General features: G+C 36.8%; 1 protein-coding gene and 1 non-coding gene across 4 annotated transcripts in view; one reads left to right on the forward strand and one right to left on the reverse strand.

The window, feature by feature from the left end:
- Window positions 1–3922: 3922 nt before the first annotated feature.
- LRRC27 (leucine rich repeat containing 27) overlaps window positions 3923–23662 on the reverse strand; it is a 66892-nt gene continuing 47152 nt past the window's right edge. For 2 of the 3 annotated variants that reach the window (XM_087932493.1, XM_087932492.1), the window contains exons 9-11: window positions 12942–13081; window positions 8992–9118; window positions 3923–5082 (exon numbers count right to left, since the gene is read on the reverse strand). In XM_087932493.1, coding sequence (XP_087788619.1) covers window positions 4942–5082; window positions 8992–9118; window positions 12942–13081 — 408 coding nt within the window. In that variant the 3' untranslated portion in view covers window positions 3923–4941. The remainder of the gene's footprint in view (window positions 5083–8991; window positions 9119–12941; window positions 13082–23662) is intronic. The other variant, XM_087932494.1, reaches the window with a different exon arrangement.
- On the forward strand, window positions 15020–15123 carry LOC113442824 (U6 spliceosomal RNA). Its single transcript, XR_003375037.1, has one exon. It is a non-coding gene; the product is annotated as a U6 spliceosomal RNA (small nuclear RNA).

Raw genomic sequence — 23662 nt, forward strand, 5'->3', positions numbered from 1 at the left:
AACAACAGTCTAAACAAGGAACCATCAAGAACACTCCCACCAACACTGACAGGGCAAGCCACATATGAGAAAAAAAGAGCAAACTCCACTCCCTTCTAGCACTGTTGAGGTTATCTAGTTTGGTAATGAAACAACTGCAAGAAAATAACCAAGGTCAGAGAATACCAAAGTCCCCATGTGTTGGAATGTTTGAAGAGAATGGAATACCAAAAACAAGGAGTCTAAATTCAGTTATTTATTTTTATTTATTATGACAATTGGCTGCCCATCTCAGGTCCAACAATTCTGGGCAGCTTACAACATAAATTGATAATATGGCTTGATTGGAATTCAGTGGAAGAGATTGCATCGAAACGGAACTTTGGGGAAAACCAGGAAGTTTCAAACAACTTTTATCATCGTTTTGGATTCGAATGAGAAACGATTGAGGAGGCCAAGAGAACAAATTGCTAAAATTATTCAGCTGTAAAAGAATCAGGCCATGAATCAGGTTTTCTATCTCAAAACTGGCCAAACTGCCTCCTAAACTGGAAATTGCAATAACCCTACCATGCAATGGATGGATTCATAGTGAGTTTATCTTCCACACAAGCCCTCCAGTAACCACTTAAGATATAAACAGTTGATATTTTGAAAATAAAAGGGAGAAATAGCCAATGAAGAGGCAGGAGAAACCGGATGAAAAAACAATTTCTACTTGGTCCATGTTGAATTTTAGGTGGTGTGATAATACTGAAATTGAGATCCCTGCAAGGCACTCTGACAAAGAGCTACAGACAAAGTATGCACCATGGTGTTGTTGGCATAAATTTGATACTGAAATGGAAAAGTTGAAATTCAAGAACCAAGGGGGTGAGTATAAAGAGTGAAAGGGTGAATGAAATCCTAAGGAGCACCAACAGATAACAAAGAAGGAATAGAAATTCAAATCAGCAAAAAAGTAGGTAAGACGGAAATCAGGAAAGCACTAGCACCAAGGGTGAGTTATTTTGTAGCTATTTTTGACCTTGGGTTGGTTATTATTATTATTATGTTTGGTCATGAGCTGGTCAGAATTGGGTGGAGTTGGGCAGCATACAAATTGAACAAATAGCAATAGCACTTAAACTTATATCTGCTTCACAGTGCTTTACAGCCTTCTCTAAGCAGTTTACAGAGTCTGTATATTGCCTCCAACATTGTAGGTCCTCATTTTACTGCCCTCAGAAGGATGGAAAGCTGAGTCAACCTTGAGCCGGTCAGGATCGAACTCCTCGCAGTCGGCAGAATTAGCCTGCAATACTGCATTCTATCCATCACTCGTGGCTACCAATGGTTCTTCTAAATAAATGTGAGACCTCAAAATTTGGTGGCCCCCAGTGGTGGTATTTGACTGGTTCTGCCCGGTTCTGGAGAGCCGGTAGGAGCGATGAGCAGCAGAGACCTAATGGGTTCTCTCCACTGCTCTGCTGGCTCTACTGTTGGGCCCGCATGCCCGGGCTCCCCTACTCACCTTTATCCGTTGAATTTGAAGCACAGCTGCTTTGTGCAGAACAGAATAGTGCCGTGCGGCAGCTGCTGAAGCGACCGGGATCCTGGAGCCTTGCAGGAAGTGAGTTAGAACACCTCTGTGCCTGCGCAAAGTGCGCATTTAGCATGCGCATGCACGCCAAGTGTGTGCACGTGCGCAAAGCATGCCCACCAAGCCACGCCCACCGAACCAATGGCAACAATATCTGAATATCACCACTGGTAGCCCCATGTATAAAAAGATCTCAAAGAGCAAGAAAATGACAAATAATTGACAGAGGCTACCAAAAGATCATTTAAAACAAAGCATACAGATTTCGTATGGGCCATATGAAAACGTTGTCATCGGAGCAAAGTTGCAAGAGAAGGAAAACATTTTGCAAAGGGACCTCTATTGACATGTAGCAATTGTACATCTTTCTGATATATTGGACTGCCTCTACATTGGGCTGCCCTTGAAAAGCATCCGGAAGCTCCAGTTAGTTCAAAATGCAGCAGCCCGCATGGTTTTGTGCAGACCTTAATGTGGACATGTGTAACCTCTCCTGCGGGAGCTGCATTGGTTGTTGATTTGCTTCCGGATACAATTCAAGGTGCTGGTAATCACCTTTAAAGCCCTTTATGGCTTGGGACCAGGTTATCCGAGGGACAGGTCACATCAACCCGACCCAGTAGAGTGGGGAGACAAGGAAAGTTGCAGGTCCCATTCTCTACGGAGGAACATCTAGTGGAGGTACATCTGGTGGGAAGAAATTGTTTTTTCATCCAGAAGAAGAGCCTTTTCTGTGGTGGCTCCCTCCCTTCGGAATATCATCCCTTCAGAAATTAGGCTGGTCCCCACTGACACTCTTTTGTAAGGCTCTGAAGACTTGGTTTTGCCAGCAGACCTGAGGAACTCAGAGTGGGATGGAACCCACCAAATGGTTTATTTGACTGGCTATTTTTTTTTAAATTTTTCTCTATACTGTGTTTTTATTTTTTGAAAGCACCTAGAGATGCTGTGAGTGAGTAAGTGGCCATATAAATGTTCTAAATAAATAAACTGCCTGCCATTAAATGTATGAGGAAAATGCTCAGATTGGCACTCATAAGCCCAAAATGAAGGAGCTATAGCAATCCTCATTTCTTGCTGTTGCAGAATTGTTCTGACCTTTGTATACCAGAGAATTCTGAGCTATCTAAGATGGAGGTGATGGTCTATATTTTGTATAGTATTTCCTTTAAATAAGTTGGAGGCTGGACATACATAAGGGTTTTGGTTGTCAAGTTTTTTATTTTATAAACATAAAATTGATTTTGGCATTGCTAAACCAAGCCGGGTCTTAATGCTGAGAGGCACTAATCAATTTATGCTCCAAGCTTCTATTGAAGGATCTGGCATTTTACCTTTTGATGAGACATGAAGATGGGACGATCAACCTGGATGGTACCACATCCATTTTTGGTAACCTCTTCATCCTATAATCATGACTGCCAAAATCAGTGCTGGCATTTTTAAAGCAAGGAAGAAAGATTTTTCTAAAATCTAGACGAAAACCAAAACAATTCAACCCAATTCACAGAGCTGGCACAGGGCCCTTACTTAACATTATTGCATCTTCTACGGCAGCCCTCCCTCCTGACACTTTGAATCAGGGTCTCCAACCTTGGCAACTTTAAAAGCCAGCTTGCTGGCTGGGGAATTCTGGGAGTTGAAATCAACCAGGCTTAAAGTTGCCAAGGTTGGAGACCCCTGAATGACCTAGGAAATGTTTTATAATCAGTGGAGTAATTGAGTAGTTTTACATCGTGGGTAACAGTTTTATGACACATATCCTGTATCAGTTATTATGTAAGCTACTCCAAATTGAGGTAGGCCAGCCCTGCTGCATTTTGGAAGTGCCTTTTGAACACAAGAATCATTCTACAAAATTTCTGCTTCAACACTGATAATAACAACACTGCTCACACAGGAGAGAAGAATGAAACAGCAGATGATGGATGAAATGAGTAACATCTTATATGTGTGGGTTGAGATATGAGGTGTATTGTGTGAAACAGAGCACCATGTAACACTCACATACTGAGTGTGGAACAAGGACAGTCCAGGAAGGCTTTGCAATAAACCAATGAAACTGAACAAGCCACGTTAACTCCATTCTGAAGATGGCTAGTCAGTGCTAATCATACATTTTTCTGAAGTTAGGAATAAAGGGTAATTCCTGTTCCTGCTTGTCCAGCTGTTCTGAACATTAAGAAAAGCCGCCCCCCTCAATTTCAGTGTTATCTCTCACTTTCATTCTGTGGATAGACTACAACCGCAGATGGCCAGTGTTAGTCCCACCATAATGCAAGCCTGCTAGAAAGTGCATTTCATCTGAAAATGTTATTTTGCCCCAAGCCAAGCACTAATCAGAGACAGGACTCGGAAACAGAGAAGAAACACCAGCTGTTTATTGTATCAAGAGAAATACAGCTGGTACAGTCACATCCTGTCTTTAACAGATTGTTTAAATCTAAGGAGGCTGAGTTATATGATGAGTGGGCGGTTACATAAATCAAGTAAAGAAATACCTAAAGCTCAGATCAGTTTCTTTACTCTTGACCTCTTTGCTACTGATTTCTTGGTATTTAAATAAAACGTCTACATTCCTTAATGATTCCAAACATCGTACATGGAGACATTAGCAATGGTTCTCTGTTGAAGTTATTTGTGTAATATGATCAAATGCATTTGATGAATAATTGCTTCAGGGAGATTTGTTTTCTAGCCATAGCTCCTCAAGTTCAATGTGTAGCTTTCTATCAGAGCCTTGACATTTCCATAATAACAAAATCCTTGAGGATCCAAGTTGAGATAAAAGTTTTGTCACTTTTGAGGGCAAAAAAATAAAATGTGATATATGGTTAGAAACTTTAAAGCCAAACATTATCTTAACCTGGAAAACAGGCCTCTCAGCTAAGGCACTTAGATGCTAATGAAATCCTGTTAATCAGGGTTTTTTTTTTTGGGGGGGGGAAATCATTGGTTTAGGGGCAATGAAATGCCAATTTGATCACCTCCCATTCTCAAAAACCTTCATCAGGAAGGGCTGTTATTTGGCTCCTGAGGTTACTATACCAGAATTAGCACAATAGGCAATTACATAAAAAACTTTCCTACTTCTGCTAAGACTCATTAATACAGACTAAGTTATGAAACATATCTTCACAAAAGAATTCTGAGAAGATAGAAAAAAACAGAATGCAACCACGCTGTCCTTAAACCCACACTTCAACTATGGTATAAGGTATTCCAAAGCCTTAGGATATATACTGATTTGTAACTTTATGAAGTAAAGACATAAACAATGAAGAGGGAATACATAGTTTTATAAAATCTTTTTAAAAAAACAGATTCCCTGAAAAACAACTAGTGAGAGGCTGCTGCATGAGAGACAGTCTTTCATCCACTTAAAATGTCATTTTAGAAAATATATTTGTAGGTAGGAGATTATCTGCTGTAGGAAGCAGCTCGCCTGTAAAAGCGGTGAAACGATACTCCTTGTGAAGGTCCTTCTTCAATTCACCAAGCGCCGCCTCCAAATGCTGAACCTGTGGCGGCAAAGATTCAGATATGAATAAACAACCTGTACACAACACCTAATGATCAAATTAACATAACGTGACCATCTTATTTTCGGTTGTGCCTCAAACAATACTACACAGTTGCACACTTGGATCTCTCTGCCATTCTCATGTCAGTGTGAAATAATGGACTCTGTGTTGCCTTTGGCCAAGAAAGCTTCAATTATGAATTCTGCTCAGTATTGTCGCTAATATATATTCTTCTGCTTACTTAAACCACTGTGTATCTAGACCTCATGGAATGCAGCATGTCTTTAGTCTTGGGTGAAGAAATAATAAAATGCAAAAATTAAGAGCTGCCCCACACTTCCCACTTGCCCCGACATGAAGATAACCACTAACTGTTGAGAACACAAATACACAATGTGCCCAACCCATCCTGACCCACCACAAAGGCAGCCTCCCCTTGTTACTTCTCCTACAACTTAAATTATAATGTATTTCCATTTCTCTGTTGGCACAAGTATGCCAAGTCAGATGTTCCTGTATCCTCTGGATCTCTAACCACCAATTTTCTTTTCAGTTGGGTAGAATAATGGGCACCGGTATACCTCTGGACATGACTTTGGCTCTGCAGTCTTAAAACTTCGAGGTGCAGTATTGTGACGGCTCCCCTGCAGGACAGGGGCACACACCTCCTAGTTGTCTTCAGCACTGCAATGCCAAATATGTAGTAGAGGTGCATTTTAAACATATCTGTGGTGCTGGAATTGTCTTTAGACCTTCTCTCTACCTCCCTGCCCCACCCCAGATTTCAGGAATATTTTTTTTAAAGCTACAATATATTTTAAGCTGCCAGAAAAGGCTCTGGTCTCTCCTCCAAGTGTATGTATAAGGACAGGAACACTGCCTCTGGCTTCACAAGGCAGCCAGGAGAGTCGCTGTGAAGCCTGCAGTCCCGCAGGAAAGAGTGAGAAAGCTTATTTCAGCTCCTGTTTTCTTCCTGTTTCAAAGTCATCAGTGGCAGGGAGGGGGAGAAAAAGGGATGACAACATATCTTCTCCCCTGTTTTTGTTGTTGCGGGTTGAAGGAGAAGCAGGAAAGAGATAGTGGGAAGCAACGAGGACTGGTTCCCTTGGTGTGAATTCATTGGTCTTGTTAGATTGAAGAAAACCAATGAATCCTCTGCTGCTTAGGACTGGAACTAAAGGAGGCTTTCCCAGACCATCTCTTCTCTGCTCTGAACACTCATGTGGTCAAAAGCCCTATTCTGTTTCATTGCCAAGGCAGAAGAGAGGCCCAAAGTACCGTCAGGACATTGCTGAGTACTTTTGAGCAGGCTACTATCCTGGATAATTTTACAGGACAGCCCTGCATGTAGTAATGGCCATTATTGCTTTAATTGTATCACCATGGGTTTCAAAAATTCCATGGTAAATAAAATTAATCATAGGTTTAAACTCTAGCAAAGATAGGATATTTATATTTATTGGGGCAAATTCCAGAATATGGGTGCCACAACCAAATATGGGGAAGTTACTTTACATTCCAATGCCAACTTTCCTAGAAATAAATCCCACTGGACATTTTAATATCTGGGATTGTGCAGTTAAGTTTCTTTCAGCAAGAACCGATTGGATTCCAGTAACAGCAATTATCATACTTCTACTATAGCTCAACTTTTTTCATTTTACTTGAATGAAACTCTCACTGGGTTCCACAGGATATATTTCCATATTAAAGTGCATTTGATCAAAATTTAGCATATTTTTAGGATAGGCTAAAATCCTAAATTTGCAGAGCCATATTTCAGTGACAAAACTGGTTTTACTTCTGGCATTTCTTGACGGGGCTGAAAAAAATCTAGCCTACTGCTAGTAGTCAGTTGATAATACTAGGTTTAGTTGGCTAATGATCTAAATCGAAGACAATCATTCTATGTTATATAATGAAACTACTGTATATTTATATGAAATTATTATTCTTAACCCCCTATAGGTAATCCTTGCTTAATGACTGGTCAATGGCTGTACCTCCCTGAAGTCATGCCATTGCATGTTGGTCATTTAGCGACCAGCTCAGGTTTATGGCTGATTGCGCATTCTGCAGTCACGTGACCATGATTTTTAGTGGTTTTTGAATTTACTTCCAGTTTTTGCCAAAAAATTCCCATTTGGGAAACAGGTTCGCTTAGAGACCATGGTGTTCATTTAGTGGCTGGTGCAAAGAAGGTAATAAAACCAGGCATAATTATGTGGTGACCTGTTTAACGACCATCATGAATTATGACCATAACTCCAGGTTCAATTCCAGTCATAAGTTGAGTGCTGTCTGTACCATATGCTTTTTTAATACTGAAGAACATTTTTTTAAATCAACCAATTGAGCAGTGAGAAGAAACTTACTTTTTTCTTTTTCCACACGTCAATAGCAAATCACAAGACCATCTTACAAATCTTGAATGAAAACAAGCCTTAAAGCGCGTTTTAAAACGGATTTTTCATTCGGTTTTATATATAGGAGAATCTTAATACTTTGAACCGTATCAAGTTTCACATGCTACAGGCAATCCTTGATTTACGACCACAATTGGACCAGAATTTCTGTTGCTAAGCAAGATGCTTGTTAAATGAGTCGCACTTGATTTTACAACCTTTATGGCCACAATCGTTCAGTGAATCATATGGTTGTTAAGCAAGTCCAATTTCCCCAATTGACTTTGCCTGTTGGAAGCCATCTGGGAAAGCTGCGAATGGCCCTGGGGCCACTACAACGGTTGTAGATGTATTTCAGTTGCCAAGCCCCCAAATTTTGATCACATGATTGTGGAGATGCTGCAAAGGTCGTAAGTGTGAGGACTGGTCATCACTTTTTTCAGTGCCATGAAAACAGTTCATTAGCCAGTAAACAAATGGTTGTAAGTTTAGATCCGATTAATACCTTACATTACTTTTAGTCCTGTTTCTTTATATTTCTGGTTCTAATACCGTATATTGTCAGTTCTAAAAATGACTTTTTCAGCTACACATAATGTAAGCAGCCTTCGACTTAGAATGATTCATTTAGTGACCATTTGAAGTTACAGCAGCATTGAAAAAAGTGATTTATGACTGTTTTTCACACTAAGTGACCATTGCAGCATCCCTGTAGTCACATTATTGAAATTCAGATGCCTGGCGACTGGCATGTATTTATGAAGGTTGCAGTGTCGTGGGGTCATGTGATCACCTTTTGCAACCTTCTGACAAGCAGAGTCAATGGGGAAGCCAGATTCACTTAACAACCATGTTACTAACTTAACTGCAGTGAAATTGTGGCAAGATTGATTGTAAAATGGAGCAAAATTCACTTAACAACTGTCTGACTTAGCAGTGGAAATTCGGGGCTGAATTGTGGTCATAAGCAGAGGACTACTTGTATGCATAGGTTTTATAGCATATAAGATTAATATAAAATAATACACAACTTGTATACGTATTTTCTACTGATATTTTATTTTAAAAAATCCTGCTTTAAATGTTTTTTTCATTCATTCATTTGCAAAGCGCCATAATCAAAATTCTTTGTCTCATTTCAACTAGTTTTCCTAAATGAAGAAATAATATTTCTTCATTTATTTTTCATTCATGTTGCTCAACCTATCTTCCCATCTTACAAATTGATTGCATTTACTAGAGTGAGTTAGGGACTGCTTTGCAATCTTGATTCATATCCAAACCAAACTTCTGTCAACATAGCTTATGGTACGATTTGCGATCAAGAGGAGAGCAGATTGGAGTTTTCCAAACTCCAAGGGGGTGAGAGCGACATGAGCACAAATCACCTTCAATCCCAGCATTTAGGAATGGTACATATGAACCAATCCTATATTTCAAAGGGAATAAATGCAACCTCCAGTGTCAAAATCTTTGATTTGTTTTCTAAATGTAAACCTACAGTTTCAAGGTCTTGATTTGCTTTTTCCATATCTTCTTTGGGTAGTCCTCTTAACTTTTTTCTTTTTTCTTTCATTAATTGTGTGTGTTGTTTAATGCGATTTTCTACTTCCTTGTATTTTGCAGTTCTGAAAGAAGAACCAGAATCAACTTTTCCCCCCAATTTGTCTGTGTTTTCATGTATAGATCTACTTAGGAAGTACATATCTAATAAATACTGTTATACAGCAATTAAAAACCATATGACAATGTAGAAAGAGTAACGTTTTAAAAGACATGAAGCTTCCAAGTGTTGTCAATATTTGGGATATACGTTTATGTTCTAAAACTACACAATTGAATAAAACTGGGATTTTTAATCTGCTTGTCCTAGCCTACAAAAAAAATAAGATGCAATCTTGCTTAGACATAACATTTAATAAACTCAATTACAATTTAGTAAACACAGAATTATACGGTTTTTTACTCCTCTCCTTCTTAACTCCCCCCCAAAAAAACACCTGGTATCCTTTCCCATGGCCCATCAGGGAAATATATACATAAAAATTGATCTTGATTCTTAACTAATCTTTTAAAAAAGTACACTTCTCTCAGAACAGAATAGAAATCAGCCTGCTAACATGGACAATAAACACTGTAACACACCATGCATTTATACAGATGAGCTCATCTGTATTCAGGTTTGGTCCTAAACATTTGATGAACAGCAAGTTATGGTCGTAGCCATGAGGAGGTACATAATACCTACAGCTGGTCGAATTTCTTAACACTAGAAGCAGAAAATCTGCTGAACATCTTGGCTCCATCTTGGCAGTAAAAATTCTATTAATATCATTCATTAATGTTCAGTTTGGAGCCTTTTCTTATTAGCCTTCAAATCAGCAGGGAGCTGAGGGAGCCGCCTTATTCGGCGTAATGATAGGGCTGGTTTTGACAGCAGTTTTCAACAGAGTACGATAGAATAAATATCTCTGAGTGTATGTAATAAGATAGAAGAATTTCCTTATTCAATGGCGATGGAATCATTTTGACCACTACCTTGGTTGATAGAAAGTAATATCTTTGATTATCCATCCTGTGCATCTGTTTTTATAGAAAGGCAAGGGGTTTCTAATATTGGAATATTAGTTCATATTTTAGATAAATATCCAGGAAAACACAGCAGCAGTGGCTTTGCTGAATATAGAACAAAAGTAGATCCAATTTTCCCAGCAACTTTTGGCTAGTATTAATTTTCTTCTGTGTTTTTTTAAAATCATGTCACAATGTCATTTTGAATTGATGATACTTGTTTGCTCTGCTTATGACCTAGTTCTCCATCAAAATAATAGAAGTCCTGAACATTATTATTCCACAAGGTAATGGTTTAATTCTACATTTAATACTTAGAAAACAGATCTTCCCTTCATTTTTATTTTTGCTATATTTATTTGCTCTCTTAATTTTTTCTGCATTAAAGCAATTAAAAAGAAAATGATATAATTTGAAATGCTAATGTTTCCAAATGAGGCATGTGTCCACCAATGCCCTTTTCTGGCCGGGAGGATGACTTGGATGGCTTTTCATGTATCCTTGTGGCAATAATTCATTTTAATGTAATCTCTAGAGGACATACAGAGGTAATTAGGCAACAGGCCATGGGTACCATCTGGGGTTCTCTCTTCCTTGGTAATCTTAAAGCCACCTGCTCTTTCTGATTTTTCTGAGAACAAAACAAATATCACTACACTTTGGCATAAAGCCATCATAGCTGTCTGTACATCCTTGTAGCATCTGTCAGCCTGTGGTTTTGATTTTGAGTTAAAAACTCACAACAATAATGAGGGCAAGATGATCCACCAAGTACTATTCTGTTTGCTATCCTATATTTAAAATAATTAGATTCTAACATTATTTAATTTTATTTTGAAGATTTTTGTTAGATGTCTAATCTACCGGTGTACATAAAATAAAATACTCTTCAATATTGCTCCACAATAACTTTGTCAGGTAGGATGTCTGAAGTTACCCACTGAGCTTCCATGATTAAGAACTAGTTTCCATTACTAGTCCAATATTTTAATCTCTGTATGACACATTCCACACGAGCTTTCTCTTTATATTAAGTTTTTAAAAATTACATTATCACTTTTATGGCACAATTCAAGACAGGACATCTTATTGGCCACTAGGAAGCATGCGATGTTTCCATGCTTTTTTTCTTGCATGTATCTTCAAATGAGAAACAAACATAAGATCTGAAGACTTCTTCAGAAATAAATTGGCTTATTGTAGTAATGCTTCTCCATTCAGATATATCTATTGAAAAAAAAAACCCCACAAGCTATTTCAAGACATTGAAACTTCTGAAAATGCAGGAATAATATCTATTCTAACATGCGCTATTATTTTAGAGAACAATAGAATATTAACACATTGCTTGCTCTCTTTGAACACTATGTTATCAGCTGCTATCAGCTAAGAAAAAAACCCTTTAAGCTGATTAGGCATCTGTCTCCTGTCTTCAAGCTTTAAAGCAATTAAAAAGGTTTTCCTCTGAAGTCCCTAGTTATGAACACAAAGTTTCCACAAAGCAACTTATAGAGTAAAATCCAGGAAGAAGAAAAAGTTATATTAGACTGGTGTGGCATGATCATATTTAGATATTAAACAATACTTTTACAGATAGTATACATGAACAAGTACACAAGAAAAGGTAAAGAAAAGAAAAACAATAGTAACAAAAGGCCATAATTTGCAAGAATGTCATCTTATAACATTCTAAGCAAAGCTTAACTGTGTGCAAGCTCAATGGTCATATACTACTTCAAGAATAAATGTCTATGGAGATTCTTAGTAATCCAGGTTATCCCAAAGATGCTTTATTCAAGAGGCAACTGGACTTTCAGGTTAACCAGAAAGTCCAGTTGCCTCTTGAAAAAAGCATCTTTGGGACAACTTCAAGAACAGATGGTCACTCTTTATTTTGTGTACATTAAGGTTTTCATAAAATTGTCATAGACAGCAGTGCTTCTCAAGTATTATCTCTGTGTTTCACTTCAACACTTTGAAGACATGTGTATCATCTTCCCTCTCTCAAACACATTGAAGAAGTCACTGAAGAGACATACAAATGCACACACATTTTCATAAGGAGCTGGAGCTTCCATTATTAGGTTATCATCTCATGTGAGATAGCAAATGCATTGGAACTAGATTTGTCACTGCAGACAATCGAGCTCTATGCTGGGAGACCATCTGTTCACTTGTGTCATCACCATGACTAGGAGCAGGGAGAAGACATCATTGCTCCTTACATGTTGAATGATATTCATTGGTTTCATTTCTACTCCCACAGAGTGTCAGCTTCTGGCTTGAGAAACAACAATCAATTGCTCTCTTGAGATGAGGAAAGATGGATAGTTTTAGGTGTATGATAAAGCAGTTGATTTAACTACTTGTCAAATTGCCCAATTTACAAATTACAGGTGCAGAGGTGTTATTGTTTTGAAATAGGGGAAAATCCAGGTACAGAAGGAGCCCACACACAACTTGACAAACACCATGATAAACTCAGGTCAGGCACTACATGGATACTGCTGTGTAATCCTGTGTAATCCAGATCTATCTGAACCCTAACCCTAACCCGAACCTCAACCACAACGTCCATGAAGTGCGATAGTTGCAACACCTAAAACTATACATAGGAGCTTGGCAAATTCCAACTCGATTACATCATAAACTATATCTTCAACCAAGTATATTAGATTGTGTGGATGGCAAAAATTGTATTGGGATAAGAGGGGAAGAAATGCATTAAAACTGGAACAGCCAAAAGCAATTTTAAATGGACTCACCCTAGGTGAAGAACGAGATGAAGGCCAAGTTGTGAGGACAGGACAAAAAAGTTGATTACTTGAACATCTTTTTGTTACAGTTAGGGGATGTGAGGCTGACCCCTTTTGTTCTTACCTGAAGCTATCAATGGCTTTCATTGAATTTATATTTTGTGCTGTTTCTATGTGCTCATCCAGATCAGATGGTTCTCTCCAACTTTCTAGCTTATCATTGCTCTTAATATTATCTGTAGCATAAGGTGCATTTTGCGATACCTAAAAAATGTGACATATAATGGCATTAGAACAACTTGGAGAAAAAGATCTAATTGTGCTGGCTGGATTTAACGTGGGACAGCAATATTCCTGCAAGGAGTGGTTAAAGTATTGGAGTGAGACTGGGAAGCCAAGAGTCAAGTCTAGCTTCAGCCACAAGAGCTCCCTTTGTTTCAATTCTGGGATGGAAGAAGAGGTACTACATATGACACCTTGAGTTTATGGAGAACAGGTAGAATATAATCATAGAATATAGAATATAATTAAAAGATTTCCGCTATTTGTCTGTACAAAACAACTTTCAATATCTGGGAGCTGAGTCATGGCAATTGGAGGGGGTTTTTTTCCTTATAGTTTGAACCAATAAGAAAACCAGTTGTCACAACTCAGTGTCCGTCTGAATCACTGAAAATCTTCATCATCTTTCAATGTGTTTCCCAGCATAAGCCATTTTCTCAAAAAGCAACATGTTGATATTGTGAGCATTTGGGTTCTTTTTTTACATACATTTATGTCTTGAACCATTAGATCCTCGTTTGATCAGACAATACTTGACCATTAGTTATTTACTGATTACATCCATGTTTCTTATCCTTCTCTGTCTGTGACTATATATTTTGCATGTGGCCTATTTAACACTCACATATTTTGCTAAAAACAAACCCTAATTTCAACCTGCTAGAAGGTCTGAAATCTAATAGCAGAAATTATTAGCATTGCCAGCATCTATTACCAGATGTCCTCAAAATCATATCAAAGACTGGCTCTTTTTTTCTTTTCCCAATTTTAAACTATTAGCCCACTCAGAATTTCAGCTAAGACAGGATCTATCATAGATAACAATTCTAACTAGCCAAGACCAGAAGTCAAAAGCATACTATGTTTAACAATAGAAAGGTAGGCTCAGAAACTCACTGGATGACAGTTAAATGGGAAGAAAACTGCTGAGACTAATTTAATCATGATGGGATACAAGAGAGAGAGGGGGAGGGGTGAAGGACATACTCATCATTTTGGAAGAAGTATACAATATTAATGGTGTTTAAAAACCACACTTTTCAGGGATATGCCAATCACTGCTTCATTTCTCCCATAAATTAAAATCATGCAAGAATGGAAACAAGCCCCTTGGAGCCTTGAATCAACATAACTCATTGTCCTTGACATTTTACTGTAGAGCAAAACATTTAAAAAACAATCATTTGTTAAGAATGCCAATTAATAAAATCCCTTCTTTTATTAAAACTAATCTTTATGATTTGATCCCAAATTGTGTGTAAATTAAAGATGATTGGATCTCTTGGATGGATCACTGATGTGGGAAGTGCACAGGCTTCATGTTCCTGTCTTTTGAATTTCTACATGGTTCAGTGCACAATTTCTGTAACTTCCTCAATAGATCCCATCTCTTCTACATAGTTCAGTGCACAATTTCTGTAACTTCCTCAATAGATCCCATCTCAAGTTGTGTGAAAACTATCCCAGACTAGTCTGTTCTGAATCCTCTTACGAAGAGTGTAAGTTTTAATGAAATGACATTTGTCAGTGCTCTTCTTTCTAAAATCTAAAGTTAGTTATATCCAATTTCCCATTTTTCTGAGTTGCATAGCATCTTTTGACAGCAGTATGACATGAATAAGCATGCAGGGAGAGCAGTATGGCGGCTTATCTGAATGACATCCATGCATGCAGCTGTGAAAAGATGGCATGCTCCACTAGAATTTGTTCTGAAAGCTGTTGCCTTGGGAAACAACTCATGACCCACATTTTGATGGCTGAATTGCTAATAACATTCATGAATTATGATATCACAATGTAAAATCAGTTTGAAGCTTATAAATGCCTATTGTATTTTATTTGTTTATTAAATTATACTTGTCACTATACATGGAATCTTGGCTGTTAACCAGAGATGTATGGGAATCAACAGTACAATAAGTGGTTGCTTCGGCAGCACATAAACTAAAACTGGAACGATACAGAGATTAGAATGGCTCTTGCACAAGAATGACATGTAAATTCGTGTAGCATTCCATAATTTTTTTCCCAGGATGCATAGGACAAATTTACACTTTCTTGCTGCTTGCAGCCACTACTTCTTTCTAAATACAGTGTTGCCAGCAGCAATTAAAATCCATGAGATGTGATGACCTATGTCTCAAATCAGCAGGAATATTTGACTTGCTAGCTAAAAGTATTTTGTATTATAATAGATTTAGTTAGACATATATTAATTATTATTTTATATTTGCTTAATATTTTTATCCCATTTAGTAGGTTTTTAAGATTTTTGTTTGTATATTTTAAGTTTTTTAATGTTTTTTTTTATCTTTGTGTATTTTACATTTTAAAGTTTTTAAAAAATTATTGTTTGCACTCTACTCTTCTTAGGCTGGTCTATGAGCATAATAAAGATTTCATGGATTGACAGTACAAGAAAACTACAAGAAAACTATAAGAAACACCCAAAATATAAAGTTAAAAATTGCAAAGATGAAATAAAATATCAATAATAGTAATATAAAAACAATAGTATTTTTAATCTTCCTCAGGCCTATGGAAAGCCAATGAGACATTAGGCATTTTTACTAATATAGACAGCTGCCTGCCTCGCCTCTTACCCAGTAGATTGCTCAACCTTAAAATAAATAATTAAACTTAAAAAAAACTATCTAGAAGCCACTCTGTCTGAAGAGCATGTAAATTCACTGGATAAAAACACACACCCCTTTTTAAAATTGATACAAAGCAAGGCGGTTTAGAAAACCAGGCCTAGTCTACTGCTAAGGGATCATCCAAACTAAGCAGTTATATATTTCATCTGTTAATATACTTCTCCTTATTGCAAAATTTATTACATATCTATTTTTTCAGTATTTTTTTAAAATTCACATGCACATATGCAAATTGACACACACACATTTTCTGTAATTTATTGATGTTTCTAATTTTGGAGAGAGGAGGGGCAGCCTGCTTCTATCCTATACTTGACTTTTAAATAGTAGATATCCAAGAAGCAGATTTCTCTAAATCTGGGTGAGCTGTTTTTTTGTGCCTAGTGGTAAAGATACTACTTTCATATTATATCTTACTCTTTGTAACACCACGTTTAGTATAGGAGCTGGGGTAAGGGATAATCACAAGGCACATAGCTAATTTATTTGTTTATATAATGTCACAATAATGAAGTAGAAACTTCAGATATGACATTGACCTCCAAATAATTTCTAAAGTCCTTGCTCTCCCTAATTTGCAGTAAAATAAATCACATCCGTTTGCAAAACAGCCTTAAAGATAATGTCAATGACATTCCATGAAGAATCCAGCCTTTATCAGTTCTTATCAGATCATGACTCTTCATATTTATTTTGAGAGATACTGCGTTGTAGATAAAAATGGTATGATAACATTTCAGCAAGAAAATCTTCTCATGTAAATAAGTTAAGAGGTTTGGATTTTGTTTACAGCTTTGTATATGCTTTCAGTCCAAGCATTCTGGCAAGGTCTACCTGTTTTAATAAAATGGTAAACGTTAAACAGTCTTTTTATGGCTGTTAGAAAACATTCAAAATGAACAGTATAAACACATCTGCTTTTGTGTTTGCACTCTCTTAAATGAGACTAGAAAATGAAGGTCTTTTTCATGCTAACTAAAATAAGGTGAAACCTGCCTGCATGTTAATCATGGTCTGATACTTTTCTTTGTACCAATAGAAGAGAAGTCTGCAGTTCAGGGATTAATTGTGGCTCCCTTGATGCTCTCTGGACTTGGTTGTTTGTTGGCATGTGTTTCCTGACCAGACTCTGGCAAAAAACAACACCCCAACCTCAGAAAGCACCAAAGTCTCCAAACTTCTCAGGTCTTCCCAGTAATAGTTACACGATAAGTAACCTATATGAAATGCATTACTTGGATAAACTTCCCAAGTATATGCGTGTGAGATATCTGAAAGGGTTTGAGCGAATATATCACTCAAACAAGACTACGTGCCTTTTTTCAGAAAAAACAGGATGAGTATCCCAAATAATCAGGATACCAAGTTTATTATAGATTCCCACCTTGGACAGTTTCAGGCATATTCAATGTAAGGTACATAAATAAACACGAAGATATAAAAGTAGCTTTTGTTGATCCAATATTTTGGATTATAACTCCCAGAATTTGCAGCCCAAGACAGCTGGAAGGCACTAGGTTGGAGATGATTGACAAAAAGATCAAAAGTCAATCTTTTTTATTCTTTCCAAAGCAATGGAATGTTGGAAAGAAATTTCATGAGGGGGGGCGCAGAACAGTGAGAACAGGAAAGGTCTTTTGAAAGAGGAATACATTTTGCTATGATGATAGAAACCAACACAAGAAAACAGTTGTTCAAATATAATTTGAGTTTCACTGAGAGCTTCAAGCAAAAATATTAAGAAAAAAAATCCCCTCATTGCATTCTTATGAAAAGTTGTTCAGAATGGTGTGGATTGCTCCATTCTAAACTGTCTTTCTTCTTTTCTCTGGTCATGTGACTCAAGGTAGAATGATACAATTCATCATATGCATATTGATTTTAAGGTGCTTAACTGCAATCAACTTTTCAAAAAGCAAACCAGTTGTTCAAGGATGGTGGGGTGTGTATAGAAATGTCTGACACAGTTTCAGAATTATCTACACCACCGTTCCTTTTATCTCCTTTCTAAATAAATATTTCAAAGTTGTTCTGTTATCTGGGGTGCTGCTGATTGCATTCTCCCCAGAGAATACTAGGTTGCTCAGTAAATATTATATTCCCTGAAATCAGTCATTAAACTTGGAATAATTAGAAACTCAAGCATAGCCCAGAAACTTAGAGTCCATCAAGACCAATGGTCAATCTGGGAGGCATCTACTATCTAAGGAAGCTACCAATTTATGCAACTCTACAGGGTTTCTGCACCAAACTGTGAGGTTTCGAATTCCAATGGATAATTGTTGACATCCTTAAAGCAGATATGCTTTCTGCATTCTCACAATCAAAGAGCTACAATTATTAGGGATGGATGGTTGATTGGGAAGCAAAAAGATGCGATGGGCTGGTTGCGGATATCTGTACAATCTATCTGCGACTTCTTAAACAAACGAGATACCTTTTTGCAAAGGAAATAAGGAAAGGGACCAAGTGGAGGCATTTTGTTAGTTTGTAGCTTTCCTTCAAACGAGTCTCTGTTCTGCCTCTGGATGGATTCATACAAGAATCTGAGTCAGTTGAACATTGAGGCTTACCAACTGTATTCACACATCATGCAAAGCTTGGTTACTGTAACATTAGTGGGTTTTTAATTTTTCTAGTAGTGTGTTTAACTAGTTTATGATGCAATATTTTGAGCAAACTCAGAAGATGGTTTATTTCAGTAACCACGCTAGATGTTGTAAATATACTGGTGTATGATTATTTTTAAATAAATAGATTCTCATTCTGGATTTTGCAGAGAAATGTCATATGTTTTAGAGAATAAGTTGTTCATCTGCATTTCCCCCACTATTAATTGTTGTAATGAAAGTTTTTTAAGAGTAAAAAAAATTGAACTTGGCTAGAGGAGAGTTATATGTTTTCTGGAAACAAATCTAAAAACTTTTTAGGCACTTTTCTCTCCTCCCTGCAAACTAAACAGTAACATTTTTGTTTAGGAATGCTGCTTCCACACAAGGCTTTTATTGTGCAATTGCCCTGCTACATGCAAGAAATGTAACCAGTGCAAGATGGGGTCCAGATGTTACCATCTTCCATTTGTAAGCCCAAAGTTTCTTTTGTAATATTCTCTACTAGAAAATAACTCAGTTGCAGGAAAAAGGCAGGTTGTTTCCACAATGTCTTATGATTGGTAGCACCAAAAACTGCTTATTTGCAAGCATTTTTACAACAGTTTAGTCATGCTTTCAATAAATGCTACATAATGGACAATAGACAAGCACAGGTAAAAATTGTAATTCCAGAAAGTACAGTCTGAATTCTCACAACAATTCAGCTAGAGGTGTCCCAATGTGGCCATCACGGTTCCAAGCGTTAAGAACCATTTGTTATCATGATATAACTTTTTCCTTTGGTACATCTATTGATGTCAATATGCGTGTCTCTTTTAGATGAAACTCCAAAGATAAATTGAAGCAATTTAGAGAGACATTTGATATTTATAAAATTGTATTTCATTCCAGTTTTCATTTTGGTTCCAAAATTTGGTGAGTTCAACTTTGCCATGTTTTAGAGAATACACAATATCACCAGTTTTTCACAGGCCTTCTTGACTAAGGTATGACAAGATAAAGCTACAGCAAAATGGATGGATTGTGCAAGAAGAGATAGGATTTGAGGTCTGAGCCAATGAAGCAATGAGGAGCTATTTTACAATGATTACCGTATTTTTTGCACTATAAGATGCACCTGATTATAAGATGCATCTAGGTTTAGAGGAGGAAAACAAGGAAAAAATATCAGGCAGAGCCTGAGAAGACCACAGATAGGTGTCCTCTCATGTGCCAGCTCTGCCTATTGACTCCTGCACTGGGGAAAAAGAGACAGAAGAGGTGGGCAATGACAAAGACCAAAGAGGCAGGGTTCAGCACTGTAAAAGAACCCCACCACTGCAGTCCAGCTGCTATTCACCAAAGGACCAGCACTGATGGACAGACATTTCCACCCACTTTTTTGGGGGGTGGGGGGGAGTGCATCTTACGGAGTGAAAATACGGTAATAAAGAGGGTTACTATCAGTTGACTATCCTACAGGAATACTATAAGGCAATTGCCTCATCCAGGTATTTAGATGCCTGTAAATGCCCAGTGTGTAAGCCCTTCAGATATAGTGACAGGGATTCTCTCAAACCCTGTCATCTTAATGGCATTTCTTGGGACAGGAATTTTTGCACTGAGTATAAACATCTCCAGCAGAAAAACCTTTTCATGCATAAACCAGAAATCATTTAAATAATGCTAGGGGTGTGGGGAAGGGATCATTTGTTTGTCTGTTGAACAGTTTAGATACTGGAAGCCTAAAATGGTGTTAAGGCTGGCAGGTTTGTATGATCTCCTTGGTTTACTAAACTCTTGAGATCCACCAATCAGTCAGTTGCAAGAGAGTGCCACAGACAAACAATCACTGCTCCCTCTCCAAAGGTGGGGGAATTTGGATAACATATTGTAATTGCATTCCCAAAATGGATGCTATGGCGGGGGGCTTGATAAGTCACAGACCTTGGGGTTGTTCTGTCTACTCTATTAGATCATTCTCAACCCTCTTAGTTTACTTTTCTTTTGTGGTTTTTTCTGCTCAGAAGAACTGGAATCATGATCTTTTCAGGGACCAAACTGTGTAATGGAAAGGAGGTGACCCCAGGAGGCCTGATTAATCAGAAACCAAGGTCAGGAAAACAGACTATATATATCAAGCACAAGTGAGGAAGGCAGAAAACAACCACTCCTGGAAATGTATAAAAGGTCCACCTGAGAAATACTTGGGTTTTCAGAGGCATCATCACTAAGTCACTGAACTGGATTCCTTCCTCCTCATTACTTTATTTGTTTCTGTAATCTTCAAGTTTCTGGTTAGATCAATCAAATAACTAATGATTGCAATGAATACAGATATTTGCACTTAAAAATATAAGAACAATCATTATGAAAAGAAAATCACTTAAAAGATTTTTGCATAGCTCCCTATGATTTTTTTTGCTTAATACAAATAAAAACATATATTTTTGATTTTATGTTTTTTCCCATTCTGCAGATCTTTAGAGTTGCAGAAAATATGTTGTAAACATCTCTGAAACAAGCAGCTGCAAATTGAGATGAGAGTTTCTTCACAGTTAAAACTCATTATTCTATAGATTGGTAAAGCCCATGAGATGAGAAAATCCCAGCTTCTAAATGCTTTGAATAAGATTCATTTCTGCCCACAAATGGCCATGACTTGGCATGCTTGACCTAGAACTCATGAAAATTATTTAAAAAAATCAAGCAGCTGATAAGTTATCAAATCCTACATTTGTGGCTGAAAGTGATACATATAAGCATTTTTTTCCAGTTTATTAAACTTCCATTTAAAAGAACATAGTACACAAAATTAGGATAAGTAAATTTCCCTTCAATGCACAACACCTTCATTTTAAAAAAAACTTTTTAAGAAAGTATAGGACACTCATATGAGGCCCAGAGAAATTTCTGGAAACAAAAATAATGTTGAAATTCAGAGGTTTGGTTTACTTCTCTTTAACTAAAAGAATTACAATACAAAGTTGGGGTAAGGAAAGTAGTGGCCTTCAACAGGTTGTCCTTACACACCACATTAATTATCCATACTATTGTTTTAAGGGTTAGGGTTAGGATTGAATAGAAAAACTGAATTTGCAAATCCCAAATTCACTAATGTTCTACCTGTGCTCTCGATTTCTTTTTAAGTTGCCAAATTAGGAAAAAAAGTTTGTATTATTATATCAGTTTCTGAATTACATATTCATCAGCGATTTATAAGCAAGACCTGGCAAACGCTAAAAAAAAAAAAGGTTTTCATATTCATTCAGGTCTCTAATGGTTCTCTCTTCTTTTTGCAGTTTTTTAAAAACTATATTGTTATTTGAAGGTATTGAAACAGATCAGGTGGTTTTGTATATTTGCCTTATCACATTTTGATGTATATATGACTTGTTGTCTGTCTGAACAAAATTCTTCATACATTTATCTTCATGAAAAAAAAAACAACGGGGCAAGAATTTGGAAATCTTCTTATATTTATTCCCAACTTTAATACATTGTTTTATTATTCCACATAATACAAATTATCTCATTTCTGTATATGTCTCAATCTAAAGATAATTTGTCCATCTGGGAGTCCTGTTCCTTCAAAGAAGGTAACACAACCACAGAGTGATAATGTATGCAATATGTAATCCAAATTAAACAGTTATCCTGGTTAATACAGTTTGAAGTTCAGGGCTGCCAGATTGCCTTGGTCTTCCGAGATCTGCAGTTTCTTACATTTAATCCTCAGTCTTTTATTAGACCATGTAAAATTTGTTACTTGCCTCTGCCAGTCATTCAATAACTTGTTTTCAATTTTCTATTTTTTTCTCTGAGGAAAAAGATTTTTAAATTGTCACTGTTAAGGCCATTGAGAGTCAGAAAGCTAGCTAATTTACTTCAAAACAACCAGAGACCTACCAATAGATAATAACTTAGCTTCTTCTCACAAACATTAAGGATGCCTAAAGTGACAAAAAGCATAAAACACTCACTGAGCCTATGCATGCCTCTTTGTGTATATATTTGAATTTATCTTCCAACCAAGCCATTCAGATAAATGAATTCAGTGGTTTGATACAGCAATCAATCAAGGGTAAAGTTAAGTTTCCTTCAGAAGTTTGATTCCTCATGTTGTCACAAACAAGGTCATGTTGTTTACTTAACAATGCAGAAGTGGTTTGCTATTGTTTTTTCTATGATTTTTTAAAAATTTACCAAACTACAACCTAGGAATTCTTAGTGATCTCTCATCCCAACATTAACTAAGATTATGTAGCCCTGCTTTTTTTAAACAGCAGGTCAGCCATGCAATCAAGACAATCATTTTACAACCTATCCAATAAGATTTAGCAATGATACACCAAGTAGCATTTTCTTCTGCCCTGCTTATATCATGAATTTGCCATATTTTACCTACAAATTATGTTTAGAACTACCCCCTAATTAACTGACAGAACAGAAATAGAAGAAACACAGTCATATTTGTTCCTTTATGGTTTGCGTTCTTATTGGTTTAATGCTTAAGCCTGCATCCTCATTGCATTTGAATACTATGGTGTTGTAGTGCCCTCTTGTGTTTCCTACATATTTCAGTCTTTTATATATTTCAGGGGAAAGACAAAGAAAATAATATTCAAATATCCTAAAGAACATACAACATATCCAAATTTGTGGCATTATAAAAGACTAAATTTGGTGTAACTATTAACCATTTTTAATTGTACCCTTGATTTATTGGTTAGTCCCCCTCCTATTGTGAAGATAAAAGGCATAAGGATTTAGTATCACAACAAATTCTTTCATTGAGCTCCAGAATCTTCAAAGTTCAAGACTCTAAAGATTCAATGGAACAATGGCCTATTATCAACTGAATAGCACCCTTCTTCTCCCTATGTCTCTATAGGGAGAGCCTGAAATTGGATTTTCATTGAACTGGTAAGCAGAATAAACTCTTTTCTCCACATCAACATCCTTAATTAGATTTGGGTTTTGTACGCTGTGCTAAACCATAACACAATTAGGTTTAGACTTAGTAAGTTCAATGAGTTCAACATAATTATTTATGGTAAGACTTATGCCACTATGTGTATTTAAGTGCTGCTTAGTTGACAAGTTATGGATAAGCAAGATACAGTTGAGCATGAAGTGTAAACAAGTTCTGATGGATAGCTAAGAAAGGGACGTCAAATTAAGTGTCAGAAAGCACTATCACAACAAACAATTTTGATTGTCTGGATTTTTAAGAATAGTCTAAGCCTTCAGTTTTTCATTTTAACTTCACTTAAATAGATTCATTTAAATAATGGATGCCCAATTACTTGGGG

This window comes from Pseudonaja textilis, chromosome 4 (assembly GCF_049901715.1).
Source record: "Pseudonaja textilis isolate UNSWEBS1 chromosome 4, rPseTex1.2, whole genome shotgun sequence".
NCBI classification, from domain to species: Eukaryota; Metazoa; Chordata; class Lepidosauria; order Squamata; family Elapidae; genus Pseudonaja; species Pseudonaja textilis.